Source organism: Hippoglossus hippoglossus, chromosome 4 (assembly GCF_009819705.1).
Source record: "Hippoglossus hippoglossus isolate fHipHip1 chromosome 4, fHipHip1.pri, whole genome shotgun sequence".
In the NCBI taxonomy this organism is placed as follows: domain Eukaryota; kingdom Metazoa; phylum Chordata; class Actinopteri; order Pleuronectiformes; family Pleuronectidae; genus Hippoglossus; species Hippoglossus hippoglossus.
The window spans coordinates 14,923,373-14,941,161 of NC_047154.1; the positions used below are offsets into that span (position 1 = coordinate 14,923,373).

At 42.7% G+C, this 17,789-nt stretch overlaps 1 protein-coding gene across 1 annotated transcript in view; it reads right to left on the reverse strand.

Moving 5' to 3' along the window:
- The window catches only part of obscna (obscurin, cytoskeletal calmodulin and titin-interacting RhoGEF a), a 42,154-nt gene that overhangs the window by 15,235 nt on the left and 9,130 nt on the right, over positions 1-17,789 (reverse strand). Inside the window, exons 21-55 of the mRNA XM_034583688.1 lie at positions 17,055-17,321; positions 16,086-16,352; positions 15,150-15,416; positions 14,801-15,067; positions 14,400-14,666; positions 14,029-14,295; positions 13,476-13,742; positions 12,942-13,211; positions 12,489-12,785; positions 12,117-12,374; positions 11,711-11,977; positions 11,178-11,444; positions 10,730-10,996; positions 10,215-10,481; positions 9,692-9,958; positions 9,179-9,445; positions 8,656-8,922; positions 8,143-8,409; positions 7,621-7,887; positions 7,146-7,412; positions 6,647-6,913; positions 6,133-6,399; positions 5,611-5,877; positions 5,091-5,357; positions 4,697-4,963; positions 4,217-4,483; positions 3,749-4,121; positions 1,923-3,718; positions 1,741-1,813; positions 1,563-1,657; positions 1,361-1,473; positions 1,038-1,238; positions 815-897; positions 372-545; positions 85-244 (exon numbers count right to left, since the gene is read on the reverse strand). Coding sequence (XP_034439579.1) covers positions 85-244; positions 372-545; positions 815-897; positions 1,038-1,238; positions 1,361-1,473; positions 1,563-1,657; positions 1,741-1,813; positions 1,923-3,718; positions 3,749-4,121; positions 4,217-4,483; positions 4,697-4,963; positions 5,091-5,357; positions 5,611-5,877; positions 6,133-6,399; positions 6,647-6,913; positions 7,146-7,412; positions 7,621-7,887; positions 8,143-8,409; positions 8,656-8,922; positions 9,179-9,445; positions 9,692-9,958; positions 10,215-10,481; positions 10,730-10,996; positions 11,178-11,444; positions 11,711-11,977; positions 12,117-12,374; positions 12,489-12,785; positions 12,942-13,211; positions 13,476-13,742; positions 14,029-14,295; positions 14,400-14,666; positions 14,801-15,067; positions 15,150-15,416; positions 16,086-16,352; positions 17,055-17,321 — 10,034 coding nt within the window. The remainder of the gene's footprint in view (positions 1-84; positions 245-371; positions 546-814; positions 898-1,037; positions 1,239-1,360; positions 1,474-1,562; positions 1,658-1,740; positions 1,814-1,922; positions 3,719-3,748; positions 4,122-4,216; positions 4,484-4,696; positions 4,964-5,090; positions 5,358-5,610; positions 5,878-6,132; positions 6,400-6,646; positions 6,914-7,145; positions 7,413-7,620; positions 7,888-8,142; positions 8,410-8,655; positions 8,923-9,178; positions 9,446-9,691; positions 9,959-10,214; positions 10,482-10,729; positions 10,997-11,177; positions 11,445-11,710; positions 11,978-12,116; positions 12,375-12,488; positions 12,786-12,941; positions 13,212-13,475; positions 13,743-14,028; positions 14,296-14,399; positions 14,667-14,800; positions 15,068-15,149; positions 15,417-16,085; positions 16,353-17,054; positions 17,322-17,789) is intronic.

The following is a 17,789-nucleotide window of genomic DNA, read 5'->3' on the forward strand; positions in this document are numbered from 1 at the left end:
TTAGATAAGTGTTGCTGCTTGTGATGCTGCTACTTGGCAACTTTAGTTTCCACTCTAATATCTATGTTTAAGTTTTTTGAATACCTTGAAATACTGCTGGGTAGCCTTGTCAGTGACGCAGGCTTCTGCTTGTGCTTGTCCCACTATGTAGTGAAGGTACTTCTCAAAGTCTTCAGTGTGCTGGATCAGATGCATGGCCACGTCATCGTCTGTGGCACAGCCTCTTAGACCAGGCAGGATGGACCTGGAATGAAAGCAATGAGAGGAGGCGTCAGTAGAAAAACACACAGTGCATAAGGAGAATGGAAACAACTGAGAAAAATAGGAATGCATTGAATAAAATATAGTCCGATAGATGTCTTGTGTGTTACCTGTCATGCAGCAACACAATGTCCTTGATGTTTCTGAAAATGATCTCTTTCTGGTTGAGGATGTTAATGGGGATGTGGCGACTAGAGTCCAGATAATTCAGCTGGTGAGAGGTGAATGTCTTCATCTCCTTCACAAACTCCTCCTCTCCATCAACCAGGCCTTGGACCAATTGACTGAAGAAAGGCAACATTTCATTCAAATTGGATATTCATCAGCAGTATTTGATTTTGCAGTTTGCCTATGAAATTTGTTTTTAGAATAAACACACTCTCTATAATTATAAAAAAGGTTTCAATTTGTCCAAATACATGTAACCAATTCATTTTTATCATTATTATCAATTTAATAATATTCTCTTTGGTTGCAAAAATGTAATTTCTCATAAATTACAAGTGGCTCCCAGTTAATTTAAAATGTCAGCATGCAATGTAGAATAACGGACCTGAGAGCTCTCCTGTACTCTTCTCCTGAAGACCCTATTCCATCAAGATCCTCTTGAGGTGCTCTAACTTGTGGGAAAGTCTCCTGTTCAAAATGACAGTCATGGTTAATATTATTGAAAACCTTTCCATTGTTAATTACATTAAAAAGTTGATGTCTGTGTCTAAAAAGTCAGAACTTAAATGGTTAATGTTTTTGAATGCAACAGGCTTTACACATCCTACCCTTCTCTTCTTCTCTAGATAGGCTGGACACATCCATCCTTGTCGAGCAGGGCTAGTTTTAGTGGGCTTGGTCCTCACCAGCCACCTGTCAGGATGAACAGAGTCCAGCACCTCTACAAACTGACCCTCCTTCAGAATAAAACTGTCCTTATTCCCACTGTTCGGACTGCAGTCTGCTCGAGCCACATACATTTCAAACGTCTGAGGGGGAAAAAAGCACATGTATTATATCATATTTGTTACATTAATGTTTAAAGAGCACATAGAATAGGTCAATACATATAGTATATAGATCCAACATAGAGCAAAACATGCAAAAGTACCTCTCTGCTGTCCTCTTCACCTTCTGATTCTGATCCAGAGACAGTACTAGCTAAGGGTGTGTGAGCACGATGGTGCTTTGGAGATTGTGTCCTCATTTTGCCATCAGGAGCCCCTACAAATACGACAGGAAGATAACTCCAGTATACCTGACTGGAAACTATTGGTGTGGAAGTTGAAAGATGAACAATCAACATTTCTTACCTATGACCTTCAGTAGTTGCTTAGGAGGCTGTGGAGCAGCTATCTCTTCTTTATCAACCTTTGGAGATACTTGGACTTCTGCAATTGGTTCTTCCCTGTGATATTATATTTTTATGAGAACTAAATACATGATTAGCAATAAAATACGTGATGAAAACAACTTCTTCTACACTCTCACCTTGGAACAGCAGGACCAGTTTCAACAGGTTCCATTACATCAGGAGCTGTGTCATAATCAGACGGACTCGACACTGGTGAAAGCAAAAAAAAAATCATATGTAATATAGTGTAAATAGGTGGCCAAGCCAATTGACCATACACATATATAGGCGATAGGTAGGGTATAGGAGAATTACTCACTGGAGCTGGCAGTAATAAGAGATGATCCTCTCCTTTCTTGCAGACCCGTTGGTATATCCTGCTCCGTCAGGTTGTAGGCCTCCCACAGAGAGATGCTCACACTTTCTACATAGTTTGCAGCATCTGTAGCAGCAGTTGGAATCGGTCCTGGACTCTGGACCGTCGGTTTTGCAAGTTGCAGAGGAGTTATGGCTGCAAGCGGTGGGTGTACAGGCTTCTGGGCTGCAGGAGCAGACTGCTGAGGCTGCACTACTGTGATGTTTCCATTGTAGGAGGTTACACCAAACTTATTCACCACCTCGCATGTATAGATTCCACTGTCGCTGGTGGTCAGGTTCTTGATCACCAGCGTGCACTCACCATTTGCTGTGGTCTTAGAACGGCAACGGTGGTCATTAGTGATTTCTGTGCCTTTTCTCAGCCAGCGCACTGTGCTGGGTTTCCCTTCCACAGCACACACTAGAGTGAGTGTGCTATGAACGTCTGCACTCTGGTTCTTGAACACCTCTCTAAAGACAGGTCGCATATCTTTGCGGGCTTTGTAGCCTTTAAATGCAGCCTGGATCTTGACTGCAGCCTCTTGCAATTGTGGCTCATCCTCGACGCTGATGTCGAACTCTGGTGGAGCCTCCTCGGATGGTTGCGTCTTCTGGGGGACATTAATTGGAGGAGGACTAGAGGGTTGAGTTGACCCCTCAGTAACAGAACCAATGGGCTGGATCTCGCTGTGGTTCACCGGTATCTCGGTCAAAGCCTCTAAGAAAGTTTCATCCTCAGAAATGTAGAGAAGGGGAACATCCTCTAGCTTCTTCATCGTCTGTGGCCTTTCCTCCCTTCTCGTTGGCTCGACTGCCAATTTAATTTCCTTGTCAGCTTCAGTTTCCTTTCTCATGGGTTTCCCCGGTTGTTTTATCGTCTGTTTAGTGTTTTCTTCTTTCTCTGAAGCTTTCACAGGCTGCCTGATTTTCTCGTCCGTCTCAGTGTCTGTTGTTACTGATGGTTTCCTCTCAAATCTTGGCTTCTCTTTGACCTCTTTAACCACAGGTCTTACTGACTGATCACCCGTTATTTTCACTACACCTCCTGTTAGCTCTTGTCCTTCATTATCTGTCTCTGTGTCCCTTGATAGTTGTCTCTCCCTTCCTCCCTTTGCTTTACTTTTTATCCTCACAGGTGGTTTTGGAGCCTCAGCCTCTCTTTCTGAAGGTTTTTCGTGTTGTTCTACTGAAGCTTTGTCCAAGCGATTTACAGGAACCTGCACCAGTGGCTTGTTTTCTCTTCCTGCCTCTTGTTGTTTTAAACTCTCTCTCTGTTCGTGGTCTTTCTGTGAATCGTTTACACTCGTCTCTAATGCATGGGGAATTACCTCCTCAGTTTTATTCACAACAAACATAGATGATTGTTTTCCCTCTGCTGTCTTTGCTTTAGATCTGACTGGTGGTTTTAAGGGTTCCTCTGCTGTCTTGTCACCTTCCTTCATTGTAGACTTCACATGTTCCTTTGTTTCTTTCCCAATTAACTTTTCCAGGGGTTTCACAGGCTCTTCCTCGCCATCCTTCCACTGGATTATTCCTGGAAGTTTCACCTTCTTCTCAACCACACTTATTACCTCTGTAGGCTTTCCTGGTTGTTTTAAGCTTGGCCCAACACCACCTTCCTTTTCCTGATACATTAATACCGGCTTTGTCTGTTCAACCACAGCGTCACCCAGAATCCTCTCTGACTGACGTAATTTAAGATCAGCTTGAACTGTGTCCTCTGAAGTCCATCTTGGTTGTTTCTGCTCCAGGAAAAGTTCAGTTTCTGATTCCAAAGATCTACCTGGCTCTTCGACCTGCCTGATATCCGTCTCCAGTAAACTCACAGACTTATCAGCGTTCTCCTCATTCTTCTCCTGTTGTGTTATATTGTGCACAATATCAAAATCCTTCTCCATAGATTTCACGAGTTGGTTTCCCTTTTGGTCTTCTTTATTCTCCCTCAGAGACTTTTTCAGATCCATCAATGGCTCAACATCTTTTTCTGAATTTGTAATAGATGCTTTCCTGTTAGCTCTCTTTTTGGGCTCTGGAGGAACAGGTTTGGCCTCTGGGAGACCAGAATTCTCATTCTCTGGAGAAGGAGTTGTTTTGGAAACAGAGCCCTTTACTCGAGGTTGTATCGTGGGAGGCTCTGTCTTTGGTGGAGTAGATTGTAGCGCTTTGCAAAAGAATGAGACATTTTTTTAACAACAGTATGTGTGGTGGAAGCTGGTTAAAAAATATGTAAACTTAATTTGTTCCTGATCCACTCACCTTTCACAGTCACAGTTGCAGTTGTCTCTACACTTCCTGTTTGACATGTGTAGCTGCCACTGTCCTCAGGTTTGAGCTCCTTGATGTGCAGCTGGAGGAGGCAGCCATCTTGTTTCATCTCATACTTCCTGTTTGCTCTCAGTGGCAGATTGTTCCTCCTCCATTGCACTGACACGCCAGGCTTCGACACCTCACAGGATAAGGAAGCGGCACCTTCCTCCTCAGCCTCCACACTTACCAAGTCTTTCTTGAAGAATGGAGGCAGCTCTAGATGGGGTAGAAGAAAGCAAAATATGACTTGAGACACTGCCAGATAAGGTGAATTTCATGGTTGGATTTAGCTTACACTGTATGTGGCTGATTGTGTGAGTTCCAGGCATTTCACACAACCACATCTAAGTATACAACTCCTATCTGCTAGAGTTTGAGAGAAGATGGAATAACATTTCTCATGTACATACACCCTTAACAAGCACACACCTTTCACTGTCACAGCTGCCGTCGTCTCTGCACTTCCTACTTGACATGTGTAGCTGCCACTGTCCTCAGGTTTGAGCGCTTCAACGTGGAGCTCGAGGAGGCAGCCATCCTGCTTCATCTTGTACTTCCTGCTGGAGGTTAGCGGCAGTCTGTTCTTCTTCCATTGCACTGACAGCCCAGGTTTAGATACCTCACAGGACAGGGAGACTGCACCTCCCTCCTCAGCCTCCACACTTTGTAAGTCCTTCTTGAAGAATGGAGGGAGTTCTGGGGACAAACGTTTGGGGGCTTAGAAAACAGTCCAGGTAAGATAAAGACAACAATTAAAGATATTATATGCAGCTGTAACTCAAAAAATTTCCTGAAACAGTCAGCGTTATGGAAATGCACACACCTTTGACAGTCACACTTGCAGTGGTGTCTACACTTCCTGCTTGACATGTGTAGCTGCCACTGTCCTCAGGTCTGACATCCTTGATGTGCAGGTGGAGGAGGCAGCCATCTTGTTTCATCTCATACTTCCTGTTTGCTCTGAGTGGCAGATTGTTCTTCTTCCATTGCACTGACAGACCAGGTTTAGACACCTCACAGGACAGGGAGACCTTACCTCCCTCCTCAGCCTCCATACTCTGTAAGTCCTTCTTGAAGAATGGGCTAAGCTCTGTGAAACATTGTCAGAAAGAGGACAGTGTATTAACATCATTGAAATTGTGCCTAAGACATTTCCAGATGTGTCTCCCTACATGTCTTTACATGGCGGACGGGTACCAATTCCTTTGTTTGAACAAAATTGATTCCCAGAAACTTGAATCACTCACAAAACAGAATTTCCATGACAAAAATATTACTTTTCTGTGGCCTGAGGGTATTGTTATATTGTAAAAAAAAATTGCACATTGCCAAAATGCACACACCTTTGACAGTCACAGTTGCAGTGGTCTCTACACTTCCTGTTTGACATGTGTAGCTGCCGCTGTCCTCAGGTTTGAGCTCCTTGATGTGCAGGTGGAGGAGGCAGCCATCTTGTTTCATCTCATACTTCCTGTTTGCTCTGAGTGGCAGATTGTTCTTCTTCCATTGCACTGACACCTCAGGTTTAGACACCTCACAGGACAAGGATGCTGCACCTCCCTCCTCAGCCTCCACACTCTGTAAGTCCTTCTTGAAGAATGGGGTAAGCTCTGTGAAACAGTCAGAAAGAGGGGGACAGTGTATTAACATCATTGAAATTGTGCCTAAGACATTTCCAGATGTATCTCCCTACATGTCTTTACATGGCGGACAGGTACCAATTCCTTTGTTTGAACTAAAATGATTCCCAGAAACTTGAATCACTCACAAAACAGAATTTAAATGACAATAAGATTACTTCTCTGTGGCCTGAGGGTATTGTTGATATGGTAACATTTTATTGCACATTGCCAAAATGCACAAACCTTTGACAGTAACAGTTGCAGTGGTCTCTACACTTCCTGTTTGACATGTGTAGCTGCCACTGTCCTCAGGTTTGAGCTCCTTCATTTGCAGCTGGAGGAAGCAGCCGTCTTGTTTCATCTCATACTTTCTGTTTGCTCTCAGTGGCAGATTGTTCTTCTTCCATTGCACTGACACCTCAGGTTTAGACACCTCACAGGTCAAGGAGGCTGCACCTCCCTCCTCAGCCTCCACATTTTTTAATTTCTTGTGGAAGAATGGCAGCAGCTCTAGGTATGTACCACAGAGAAGAACAATACATTATTCATGGAGTGCCAAATGAGAACTCCACATACATTTAGTTTTCATGATGCGATTTGGCTTACATTTTAGGGGTGTGTGCTACAGTGGAAAATTGATTGAGTTTAAGATAATTCACACAATACTATTTACGTTTTTGAAACTTTGATGCAGTACACCCTGCTATCACAGAGAGTTTGTAGATTAATTAGACTACAACACTAAAAAGCCCCACACCTTTTACTGTCACAGTCGCAGTGGTCTCTACCCTTCCTGTTTGACACGTGTAGCTGCCACTGTCCTCAGGTTTGAGCTCCTTGATGTGCAGGTGGAGGAGGCAGCCATCTTGTTTCATCTCATACTTCCTGTTGGCTCTCAGTGGCAGTCTGTTCTTCTTCCATTGCACTGACACTTCAGGTTTAGACACCTCACAGGACAGGGAAGCTGCACCTCCCTCCTCAGCTTCAACACTTTGTAATTCTTTGTTGAAGAATAGAGGAAGCTCTGCAAAATGGGTAAGGAATGAAAAAAAAAAACATATCATGCATCTTAGGTTTAATTGGATAATAGAATGCCTGAGATCTAACAAATGCATTTGCAGTCATTATCAGGAGTTTTTCAACCAGGCTGCAATACAGACTTGAGGCAAAGAAAAAAACAAAATTTTTTGTTTTACGATGTTAAAAGTTCACAGAGCAAATACAAAAATATTTTCTTCTTGGTCAAATCCACTCACCCTTCACTGTCACGGTTGCAGAGGTCTCTGTACCTCCTACTTGACATGTGTAGCTGCCACTGTCCTCAGGTTTGACCTCCTCCATGTGGAGCTCGATGAGGCAGCCTTCCTGCTTCATCTTGTACTTCCTGCTGGCTCTTAGTGGCAGTCTGTTCTTCTTCCACTGCACTGACAGACCAGGTTTAGACACCTCACAGGACAGGGAGACTGCACCTCCCTCCTCAGCCTCCATACTCTGTAAGTCCGTCTTGAAAAATGGAGGGAGTTCTGGAAACAAAAAACCAGAAAAAACTGCATCGAACATCTGTGAATTGGATGAAGCTTCAAACCTCAGTGGAACCAACATTTTTGAAAACCTTAGTTTATTTTCTCCAGGCTTCCTATATAGTGTTGGAGGGTTTATAACATAGTTTATGTAGGAAACCCTTGTTAAAATGAATGTTCTGATACAGTCAGAATCCTAATGCACCCTCACCTTTCACTGTCACAGTTGCACTGGTCTCTACACTTCCTGCTTGACATGTGTAGCTGCCACTGTCCTCAGGTTTGAGATCCTTTATGTGCAGCTGGAGGAGGCAGCCATCTTGTTCCATGTCATACTTTCTGTTTGCTCTCAGTGGAAGTCTGTTCTTCTTCCATTGCACTGACAGCCCAGGTTTGGACACCTCACAGCACAGTGAGGCTGAACCTCCCTCCTCTGCCTCAACATTCTGCAATTCTGTATTGAAAAATGGTTGGATCTCTGGGAAATACAATAAAGTATTTAGAGAGTTTCAGAACATTATATGAGAACTAGCATTTGAGACATTATCAAGTTAAGGCTAAATAAGATGTATAAAATATTTGCGAAAATAAGTGATTTTTGCTCCACTGGGAAATACTGAGCTTCAGCAAATTCAGATGATCAATGATTTGAAATTTACTAGTGTGTTTAATCTTTCACGATTTAGAGCTTTCTGACACCATAACACTTTCCAATTTCCAAATGCACCCTCACCTTTCACTGTCACAGTTGCACTGGTCTCTACACGTCCTGCTTCACATGTGTAGCTGCCACTGTCCTCAGGTTTGAGCTCCTTGATGTGCAGCTGGAGGAAGCAGTCGTCTTGTTCCATGTCATACTTTCTGTTTGCTCTTAGTGGCAGTCTGTTCTTCTTCCATTGCACTGACAGCCCAGGTTTAGACACCTCACAGGACAGTGAGGCTGAACCTCCCTCCTCTGCCTCCACATTATGTAATTCTTGATTGAAAAATGGTTGGATCTCTGGGAAATACAGTAAAGTATTTAGAGAGTTTTAGCATGAGAACAAGCATTTGAGACATTCTCAATTTAAGGCTAAATAAGATTTAGAAAATATTTGTGATGAATTAGGGATTTTTTCTCCACTGGGAAATATTGCTTCAATGGATAGCACATTCAATTATTTGAAATTTACTTGTGTGTTTAATCTTTCACGATTTAGAGCTTTCTGACACCATAAAACTTTTCGATTTCCAAATGCACCCTCACCTTTCACTGTCACAGTTGCACTGGTCTCTACACTTCCTGCTTCACATGTGTAGCTGCCACTGTCCTCAGGTTTGAGATCCTTTATGTGCAGCTGGAGGAGGCAGCCTTCTTGTTTCATGTCATACTTTCTGTTTGCTCTTAGTGGCAGATTGGTCTTCTTCCATTGCACTGACAGCCCAGGTTTGGACACCTCACAGCACAGTGAGGCTGTACCTCCCTCCTCTGCCTCCACATTCTGCAATTCTGTATTGAAAAATGGTAGGATTTCTGGGAAATACAATAAAGTATTTAGAGAGTTTCAGAACATTATATGAGAACTAGCATTTGAGACATTCTCAAGTTAAGGCTAAATAAGATGTAGAAAATATTTGCGATAAATTATGGATTTTTGTTCCACTGGGAAATACTGAGCTTCAGCAAATTCAGATGATCAATGATTTGAAATTTACTAGTGTGTTTAATCTTTCACGATTTAGAGCTTTCTGACACCATAAAACTTTCCAATTTCCAAATGCAGACACACCTTTCACTGTCACAGTTGCACTGGTCTCTACACCTCCTGCTTCACATGTGTAGCTGCCACTGTCCTCAGGTTTGAGATCCTTTATGTGCAGCTGGAGGAAGCAGCCATCTTGATTCATCTCATACTTCCTGCTGGCTCTCAATGGCAGCTTGTTCTTCTTCCATTGCACTGACAGCCCAGGTTTAGACACCTCACAGGACAGTGAGGCTGAACCTCCCTCCTCTGCCTCCACATTATGTAATTCTTGATTGAAAAATGGTTGGATCTCTGGGAAATACAGTAAAGTATTTAGAGAGTTTTAGCATGAGAACAAGCATTTGAGACATTCTCAATTTAAGGCTAAATAAGATTTAGAAAATATTTGTGATGAATTAGGGATTTTTTCTCCACTGGGAAATATTGCTTCAATGGATAGCACATTCAATTATTTGAAATTTACTTGTGTGTTTAATCTTTCACGATTTAGAGCTTTCTGACACCATAAAACTTTTCGATTTCCAAATGCACCCTCACCTTTCACTGTCACAGTTGCACTGGTCTCTACACTTCCTGCTTCACATGTGTAGCTGCCACTGTCCTCAGGTTTGAGATCCTTTATGTGCAGCTGGAGGAGGCAGCCTTCTTGTTTCATGTCATACTTTCTGTTTGCTCTTAGTGGCAGATTGGTCTTCTTCCATTGCACTGACAGCCCAGGTTTGGACACCTCACAGCACAGTGAGGCTGTACCTCCCTCCTCTGCCTCCACATTCTGCAATTCTGTATTGAAAAATGGTAGGATTTCTGGGAAATACAATAAAGTATTTAGAGAGTTTCAGAACATTATATGAGAACTAGCATTTGAGACATTCTCAAGTTAAGGCTAAATAAGATGTAGAAAATATTTGCGATAAATTATGGATTTTTGTTCCACTGGGAAATACTGAGCTTCAGCAAATTCAGATGATCAATGATTTGAAATTTACTAGTGTGTTTAATCTTTCACGATTTAGAGCTTTCTGACACCATAAAACTTTCCAATTTCCAAATGCAGACACACCTTTCACTGTCACAGTTGCACTGGTCTCTACACCTCCTGCTTCACATGTGTAGCTGCCACTGTCCTCAGGTTTGAGATCCTTTATGTGCAGCTGGAGGAAGCAGCCATCTTGATTCATCTCATACTTCCTGCTGGCTCTCAATGGCAGCTTGTTCTTCTTCCATTGCACTGACAGCCCAGGTTTAGACACCTCACAGGACAGTGAGGCTGAACCTCCCTCCTCTGCCTCCACATTATGTAATTCTTGATTGAAAAATGGTAGGATCTCTGGGAAATACAGTAAAGTATTTAGAGAGTTTTAGCATGAGAACAAGCATTTGAGACATTCTCAATTTAAGGCTAAATACGATTTTAAAAATATTTGTGATAAATTAGGGATTTTTTCTCCACTGGGAAATATTGCTTCAATGGATAGCACATTCAATTAATTGAAATTTACTAGTGTGTTTTATCTTTCACGATTTAGAGCTTTCTGACACCATAACACTTTTTTCGATTTCCAAATGCACCCTCACCTTTCACTGCCACAGTCGCAGTGGTCTCTACACTTCCTGCTTGACATGTGTAGCTGCCACTGTCCTCAGGTTTGAGCTCCTTGATGTGCAGCTGGAGGAAGCAGCCATCTTGTTTCATCTCATACTTCCTGCTGGCTCTCAATGGCAGCTTGTTCTTCTTCCACTGCACTGACAGCCCAGGTTTAGACACCTCACAGGACAGTGAGGCAGAACATCCCTCCTCTGCCCTCACATTTTGCAGTTCCTCTTTGAAAAACGGTGGGAGCTCTGAGACAGAAAAGAAGTAATAGATTATGTTGTTGTTTTTTTGTGGCTTATTTGTCTGAAGTGTTTTGCCCAATATCACATCATATCATAATTCAGATAATGACAAGAAATAACTGAATAACTTAATTGATTTAGATATCGCTGACACTGTGACGTTTGCCGTATGAATCTTCAAATGCACCTTTCACTGTCACAGTTGCAGTGGTCTCTGCACTTCCTGCTTGACATGTGTATCTGCCACTGTCCTCAGGTGTGAGCTCCTTGATCTGAAGATAAAGGAGGCAGCCATCTTGTTCCATCTCGTACTTCCTGCTGGCTCTAAGTGGTAGTGTGCTCTTCTTCCACTGCACTGCCACTCCAGGTTTAGACAGCTCACAGCACAAGGAGGCTGCTCGTCCCTCCTCAGCCTCCACTCTTCTCAGCTCTTTCTTGAAGAATGGCGGCAGCTCTGGGAAAAGGGATGAGAGAAAGATTTGGCATCTTTACCATCTGTGAGATGCATGTCAAATGTCCTTTTCAAAGCAGTTTCAGACTATTTAAGGAATGTAAGTGTTGCCATACTTGATGCTAGTATGTGGGCTTGACTAAAATATATTCATAAAGTTGCATTTTGGAATATAAGGGTGGGAACCGACTTGATACAAAAATGTAAGTTTCCAAAACACGACAGAAATCTGAAAAGTACATGCGATGCACAGATCCAGCTTCTCTCACCTTTCACTGTCACCGTCGCCGTGGTCTCTACACTTCCTGCCTCACATGAGTAGCTGCCACTGTCCTCAAGCCTGAGCTCCTTGATGTGCAGCTGGAGTAGGCAGCAGTCCTGCTTCATCTCGTACTTCCTGCTGGATCTCAGCGGCAGCCTGTTCTTCTTCCACTGAATCGGCACTCCCAGTTTGGACAGCTCACAGAAAAGCGAGGCCGAACCTCCCTCCACGGCTTCCACACTCTGCAGTTCCTCCTGGAAGAATGGAGGGAGCTCTGGGGAAATGTGAGAAAAAGAACAGGGTTGCAGACATTTGAAGTAATAAGATGTAGTAGTTCAGAGTATTATTTGATTTAATGTAATAAAGCAGTTATAACAATAAGCATTCCAATGGCATAATTATTTAGATTTTACCTGTAACGCTGAGTTTGGCACTGCTCTGCATGTCTCCCGTATCACAGGAGTATATGCCAGTATCCAGAGGCTCCACGTCACGGATAAGCAGTAGGTTGACTTTTCCCTGTTTACGCAAGTCATATTTATCACTGTTGCTAAGGGGAATGTGGTTCCGTCTCCAGATAACAGTGGAGGTAAAGTCAGAGATCGTGCAGGACAAGGTGGCTGTCTCTCCTTCCATGATCACAACGTCTTTGGGCTTCTCCTCGAATAAAACTACAATGTGAAATCACATGAAATAAAGGAGATACACTGAGTTTGTAAGGTTGTATTTCATATGTGCGAAATTGCAGATCAAAGTAATCAATTTGTGCCCATGTGTCTTCTCACCTTTGGGCTTAGTGACCACTAGCAGACAAGCAGAGGTCCTCTCTTCCCCAATCACAAAAGCCACGGTGCCCGTTTCCTCAGGTGTTGTCATGGTGAGGACCAGTCGGTGCTGGCGACCCCGGCACGTCATCTGGTTCATCTCATTGCTCTGCAGAGGGCTAGATCCGAGCCACCAGACACCTTCACTCACATCCGCATGGCTCAGCTCACACACAAACACTGCATCCTCCCCTGCTGTCACCGTCACGTCCTGCAGCCCGGCAACAATCCGCACGCGCTCTATGGAGGAAGAAGCAGCTATATACAGCTGGATTTTTAGAGATGGAATCTGATATGTTGTCCATGAGTTAGATGAGAACAGCCTGTTAGTTATTTTCATGCAACACTTCTTGCAATGTAAATGAAGTAGCCAAATGTATGAGAATGAGGGATGAATTTCCAATGATCACCTACCCCTCACGACCAGCTTGGTGGTGGTCCTCTTCCCTCTGGTGATGCAGGAGTACTCTCCAGCATCCTCCAGAAGCAGTTTCCTGATCTCCAGAGAGTGCGTGGGGCCGTTCTTCTTTATAATGCATCGCCCTCCTTCTTCCACCACAATGTTGTCCCTCTTCCAGGTGACGGGGACGTTAGCGTTGGAAACTTCACAAGACATCAGCACAGGTTTCCCCTCCATCACCACTTTGTTCTCCAGCTCCTTCTCAAAGAACACTGATGCGGCCGCTGATAATAGACAAACAGGAGATGTTATGTTGAAGACGTGGGATTTGAACTCAAAACAGTACACACTGACTGAATTAGCATAGAAACACTGACCTCACCTACTGAACTAAATCAGTGGACTTTAATGCAATTTAGTCAGCAAAAGTATGTGGAATAGGTTTGATGTTAAGTGAATCTAGGGTTTATATTTCGCCCACAGAATGATATTTCAGGTGTTAACAGTGGCTTGGTGTAAGAAACACAAAATAGGAGCATTTCAAATACCTCGCACATTCACTTCAGCCGTCGTCTTCTGCTCTCCAAAGACACAGCTGTACTGTCCCACATCCTCCGGCTGGACGTTTTTGATGTGCATCTCGGCTACATTTCCTTTCAGCATCATCCGATACCTCCCGCCTTGAGAGAGCTGGTCCTCGGCCTTCCACCACTGCACAGGCACCCCGACCCTGGACAGCTCACAGTGAAGGGACACGTTGCCTCCTTCAGAGGCCTCCTGGTTCTTCAGACCCATTTTAAAAGTGAGGGGAATCGCTGTGGGTGCATGGTAAAAATGTTTTTATTCAATTTCATCTATTTATTTTAATTTATTTCACCATTTTGTATGCCTAGAAGACACAAATTATAAAATTAAAAACATAAATATATAGCTGCTTGTTAAGGGGTGTTTTTTTTTGCCTTTTTCCTTCAAAGATAATGTTTCCTGCTTTTGCACTGTTTTAATTTAAATGCATAGTTTTAAAACCTAAATATTGTGAATTTCTTCATTTCTAAAAAGGATTAAAACATAAAAACATATTTGCATGCAGCACTCCCTTACGTGTAATGGTAACATTGGCTGTAGTCTTGGCATCGCCATAGACACAGCTGTAGAGTCCACTGTCCTCCAGCTGGGAGTTTTTGATGGTCAGCTCCATGACGCTGTTTCGATTTTTGATCTGATACTTGAAATTATTCTTCAGACGCTCCTCTTCTTTCCTCCACTCCACAGCGAGGCCAGGTTTAGATAACTCACAGCTCAATGTCACACTGCTCTCCTCCTCCACCTGCAAGTTCCTTAACTTCATCTTGAACGTGATGGGAGGAGCTGGGAGAGAGTAGACCCATCATCAGTGGTTATTTTCTCTGAAAATACTCAGTTACTTCAGAGCAGTTCTTTACCGAATCATATTTTCAGATTCTTGGTCTTACCTTTGACGGCGAGCTCAGCAGCTGATTGGCTGTCTTTAGTCTTGCAGGTGTATTTCCCAGCATCGCTCTCCTCCACGTTGTTGATGATCAGTTTTGTGAGACGTCCCACCTGCTTCATCTCATATTTGTATCCAGGTTTGAGGACAACTCTGCCTTTCCTCCAGTCCACTGGGGCTCCAGGTTTGGAGAGCTCACAGCAGAAAACTCCACTGTCCCCTTCCTTCACTTCCAAATTCTCAACCTCTTGTGTAAATGTTACAGGGAGCGCTGGGAAAAAAAGAACAGCAAATTAAGCAGAATCCAAAATTAGAAAGAATTCTTATATCTTATGTCCAATGATATACCAAGTCTATCTTACTGTGTTTCAGATACAGAGGAGTCTTGGTTGGAGTGAAGCCTACCTCTTACTCTGATGTCAGCTGAAGTCACTACAGTACCAACAGAGCAGCCGTACTCCCCTGAGTCTGCGAGGGTTACATTTCTAATCAGCATCTCAGCCATCCTGCCCTCTTGCTTCGTCTGGTATTTGTCTCCCTCCTTCAGAAGCTGAGCATCTCTCCACCACTCCACTGGGACTCCTGGTTTAGAAAGCTCACAGCGCAGCATCACGCTGCCCTCCTCCACGGCTTCCTGGTTCTTCAACTTCTGCTTGAAACTCACCGGAATCGCTGAGGAAATTGAGAAGCACAATATAAGATGTGCAAATTATCAAAGCATCATCATGTGTTTATAATGTGTCATGCCTCTAACCAGTGATGATGATGGTGGCAGAGGTTTTCATGTCTTCACAAACACAGCTGTATGGGCCACTGTCCTCAGGCTGGCTTTTCCTGATGAGCAGCTCCAGCGTGGAGCCGTTCTGCTTCATCTGGTATTTCTCTCCGCCGGTCAACACACTGTCTCCTTTCCTCCACTGCACAGGAGTGTCAGGTTTGGAGAGCTCACAGCTCAGTGTCACCCCGTTACCCTCCTGCACCTGGATATTTTTCAGTTCTTGAAGGAATTTGATGGGCTGTTCTAGAGAGGGGAAATAAAACATCTAAATGATTAAAACATGTTGATAAATAAATTTCTTACTCAGTGTTGCTGGTGGATATGTCTAAGTTACAGTAACTTACATAGTTAATGTAAGAAAAACTGTTGGAGTAAATGCAAACAAAACAAAAACAATCAAACAGCATCAACAGAAATGCAAAAGCTGCAAAGATAGATGCCAGAAGCCAAGCTGGTTCAAAGCTCTGCCAAGTGCAGCAGATAAAATATCACACCACCAGTGCATTGTTTTTTACAATTATTTTCAGAGAACATATTGTTCTATATTGAAAAATTTATTAAATTTGTATTAAAATTAACTTAGAATTATTTAATAATGAGCTCCACTGTGGTACATTTGTTCTAAACCGATTACAACTTGCTATATTACCATGCGGCACTGGTATATTTGATAAAATTCAGTTCAACAGCATATTCAGTGTATAGTGTAAATACATAAAATAGGTTGCATCCCAGAAATTCACTTAAAAACTCTTAATTGTCTATTTTGAATTTAGTTCTGTAGTGTTGAACTCTGTTATTATAAAGTCAGTTGTATTTACATTCAGCTTGTTTTAACTTTTTTAAAATACCGTATGGTCAAGTTCTAGCAAATGCACAAAAGAAACTAAATGCACCCTCCACTGTACTCACCATTCACCAGGATCCTTGCTGTTGTGCTCTGGTCTCCACACAAACAGGTATAATCTCCCAAGTCGTCCAGACTGAGGTCCACAATCTTCATCTCCACCTGGAGGTCCTTCTTCCTCATCTGATACTTGTCCCCGTTCTTCAGCGGCTCACCTCTTCTCGTCCACTCCACTGACGGGGCAGGTTTGTTGAGCTCACAGTGCAGAACCACACTGCTGCCCTCCGTCACCTCCTGGTTGACGAGTGGCATCTTGAAACTTGGTGGTAAACCTGAAAACAACCGAGAACCAGAACAATAGCTTTAAATACATGTACATTTTTTTAATGGTACAGTTTACAAAGGGGCACAATCTAGAGACAAAAAAGAATGGATGAAGAACCAGTCACAATAAATGAGTCCCCAAAGAAAAACCATGTTAAAAATAATTATGTAGAACTAGAATTAACAGAATACATATTCTATCACTATATTGCAGTAGTCAGGTATGCCTACAAGACAAGTCATGCTCATAATTAAACTACTACATTTAAGATGAACAGTGGGCACTGATAACAGTTTATAATACAATAAATTATGGATTGTAATATAAATATTACAATATATGATACTATAATATTATAATGATTATCAGTGATGAGTTACCTCATGAACATTCTACATGATATAATAGTTTTATTTAGTTACAGAACTGCTGAGGATGGATTGAATTACAAACTATTGTCTAAATGATAAAGATATGATATGAGTCACTGAGTCATGTAATCTTGGCAGATCACTCAAAAGCCATAGTCAGACTTCAGGCTGGATGACTATAGAACTAGTCTAAATGAAACTACGTTGTTTTTATTAAGCTGACCTCTTTGACGTCTGCGCTCATGGGATTCTGTTGGACACATTTGTAAAAAAGGAAATACTTAAAAATCAGGATTTTAAAGTTTCAGGGAGCATTTTCTGACCAGAACGTGTCTCACCTTTCACAGTGAGCTCAGCAGTTGACTGGCAGTCTTTAGTCTGGCAGGTGTATTTCCCAGCATCACTCTCCTCTATATTGTTGATAACCAGTTTAGTGAGACGTCCCTCTTGCTTCATCTCATACTTCTGTCCGGGCTTCAGGACAACTCTGCCTTTCCTCCACTCCACTGGAGCTCCAGGTTTGGAGAGCTCACAGCAGAAAACACCACTGTCCCCTTCCTTCGCCACCAGACGCTGGATCTCTCGCTTGAATGCCACAGGTTGTGCTGTCGTGGGAGTCATTCTTTTAGTCACTCTTATGTTTTCTTTACTCAGTGAGTAAGAAAGTAGTGAATTGTAACTTAAATTGAATGAGCCTATGCAGAGGCCTCTTCCAGACTGTTAGGGTTTTCCCACTCAATCAGAAGACACAACAGTGATGTGATGTTGAACTTAATACTAAGTTCTTGTATATTGACTTTGGCCAATGAGGTTATGTTTTCACTCCTGTCTGTTTGTTTGTTTGTTGGTTGGTTTGTTTGTTTGTAAGCAGGATTACATATAAAAAGGATTATGGTGTGGATCCAGTTGAGGATTGCAAGAGTGTTTTTCAAAATGTTTTCAAAGTGTTTTCCAGGGAATAATTCATGGGATCTTGATGAAAAAAAATCTGGCACATTTATGGAACTGATATCTCTGAGTACGTGAACGTACTAATATGGATGAAATGTGTTGTAATTGGTCTTTTCGTGCTT